Source organism: Perkinsus marinus (genome assembly GCF_000006405.1).
Source record: "Perkinsus marinus ATCC 50983 genomic scaffold scf_1104296959568, whole genome shotgun sequence".
Taxonomy (NCBI): Eukaryota; Perkinsozoa; order Perkinsida; family Perkinsidae; genus Perkinsus; species Perkinsus marinus.
The window spans coordinates 1-2,554 of record NW_003206381.1 but is presented as its reverse complement, the minus strand read 5'-3'; the positions used below and the strand labels follow the sequence as shown (position 1 = coordinate 2,554).

The 2,554-nt window shown below is 48.9% G+C and overlaps 1 protein-coding gene across 1 annotated transcript; it reads left to right on the top strand.

Moving 5' to 3' along the window:
- Window positions 1-853: 853 nt before the first annotated feature.
- On the top strand, window positions 854-1,009 carry Pmar_PMAR018132 (hypothetical protein; the record flags this gene model as incomplete). Its single annotated transcript, XM_002773073.1, has 1 exon — window positions 854-1,009. The coding sequence occupies one exon, from the start codon at window positions 854-856 to the stop codon at window positions 1,007-1,009; it is 156 nt and encodes a 51-aa protein (XP_002773119.1).
- Window positions 1,010-2,554: the final 1,545 nt, after the last annotated feature.

The following is a 2,554-nucleotide window of genomic DNA, read 5'->3' as shown; positions in this document are numbered from 1 at the left end:
TGTCTCGTCCTTTCATAGCTCCCAACTCTAGTCCTTATCTACTCCACTAAATCCAGAGATGAGAGCAAAATTTATCTGACGTGTTCCTGGAAAAGCGTATACCAAATTCTCTGTTGGTTGATCTCCACTCAGGGCGCGACAGAATAGAAGCTCATACAGGAGATTTCTAGGCTGCCACTAGGGTTGGCCGACTTGGCAGGGTCATCAGATGCCCTTAGAAGTTCACAGTAGATTCTCTCGATGCTTCCCTTCCAAGCTTGTGTGCATAAACCGTCGCATGAAACGAACCTCGGCATTCAATGATCCAACAAGCTCGACCCAGGACGAAAAACGATATCGTCAGCCCTCTTTGATGGAAGAGCTGGAAGATTCGCAGACTGCCTTGGATGCTGTAAATAAGGAATGTTGTCGCGAGCCCATTCGAGTAACCCGAGTGTTCATAGTATCGTTTCGGCCACTCGATCAAGGTACAACGAGAATATGATTGTCAAAAGCAGCCGTTATACGAGCCCGGGCTCGAATATTAGAGAGAATACCCAACTTTTGGCTACAGGTTGGTGCTAGCAGCAATAGAAAGGCAGCCCTGCCACGTGCTTCCAGGTCTTCACGGCTCATCCCTTGGCGCTTGTTACTGAGGTAGAGTTTCGAGCCTTCCAGTATCTTGTGGACTTCACCGTGAATGATATCATCGACAACTTGGGCTCATAACGTGGGTTTACTCGCGATTGAGCGGAGCGACGGGGAACTCCATTCGCGCTCATCAAAAGCGCGCAGTGCCGTGTGGGGCGGACATCTTCCCTTGAATCATTCAAGTTGAATGCCAGTTACACCGTTTGTCTTCTCGGGGTATCCGATGTTCCCTGAAGAAGATCTCGTGAAGCAGGTTAGGTTCAACCAACTGGAACAGTCGTACGAGGATGACGACGACTCAGATGATATAAGCATGAGTATCCAAGTCCGCGCTGTGTCTTGGACTAAGGTGAGCTTGAGAACCGGCTACGACCCGTAGGGATGCGGCATCCCGGAGCTTTAATTGGTCGAAATTGGTCGTGTGTTAGACGAATTTGAACTTGCGTTTCCAGATTCATAGATTTCATTTACGAGCTTGGACTCTTATTTTCGACCGTTCTACGAAATCGAACTTTCATTTCGGATTCGATCATTTATTCCGTGAAAAACTCCTTTCACTCGTCGAAGATCAAATTTCATTTATCTAATTTGTTCCTTCATTTGCTTAATTTGAGATTGAGATGCTGTAGTAACTATTGTATCTACCCACGTGCTCTAGTCGTAGCAGACACACAGTAGACCAGAGAACCAGTACAAGACGTACCAACCCAGGGATTATAACCGAGGCTGAATCGAACTCACTCAATTTGAGGACAGTTAGGCTCAGGGGCCTGTCTCACAAGAAACGTTCCTTAAGGTGCACCTTGAATTTAGGAGCAAGGAGCCTTACACCTTACGCGAGGCGCTTTCACTACAGTTCCACCTCATGCTCTTTATGCTCCTAAATTTAAGGTGCATCTCGTGGACCCCAATAAGGAGCACCTCAACCCATACCGACGCGCATTAACAAATCGACACAGTGCTTCGATAGAGCTCTCTCAAAAGTCCTACTGTAAGCCATTTGCCCTGACAAGTTGTACGGGTCAGGGCAAATGGCTTGTACGGTGGTTGTGCGGTACAACTACTACTATGGACGCGGGAAGCTTGAATGGACACTTAAAACCGTAAGGTACCTTACAAATGAGGGCTTGTGAAATAGGCCCCAGTACACTCCTTGGTGACCGTTACGGAATCTGAAACCGTCAGATACGTCGAGCACAGGTACTCATCCTGTGCACTCGTCATTCCTAGGCCCACGCTAACCGCGGTGACCACGGCGTAGTCACTACGCAACCCTGTGAATCTCGGATTAGGTCCTCCTTTTATCATGGTCAGTGGCCGTTGGTCACATGCGCCATCCCGAATCCAAACTCTAGTATCACACCTATTCACAGGCTAAAACACAACTACGTGAGATGCACACAATGCGGAGGTTTTCATTGTACATGGCAACAGCGAGACATCATCGACGTCTTGAACTCAGCTGGCTTCATGGACGATGACGCAGCATCAACTTCTGAAGTTGTAGGCATGTCCTCTGCAGCCGATGGAGACTTCTGCATAACCCATCCACTCTCCTGCCGCATCGGCTCGCCAGGCAACTGCTGCGCATAACCGATGGATCGAGTTGTCGCTGGACCTTGCTCTGTGGCCCATCTGACTGCTCTCTCATTCCTCTCTCGCCTCTCCTCCTCCCTCAACCTCTCAGCCTCAACTGCCGCTGCCGATTCTCCATACACCTGAGCTATCTACTCCATGTCCACAGCAACATCCTCACCTCAAGAGCAATTGCTTCCTCCTGAAGGATAGATAACATCCCTCGCGTTAAACAAGGTGTGAGATGGATATCTCTTCCATAATCAAGGACGAAGACGTCCTCAGCCGAACCCTTCATCCGAATACTGAATGTCACAGAAATCGCCCTATGCCCGCGGCAATACCCACA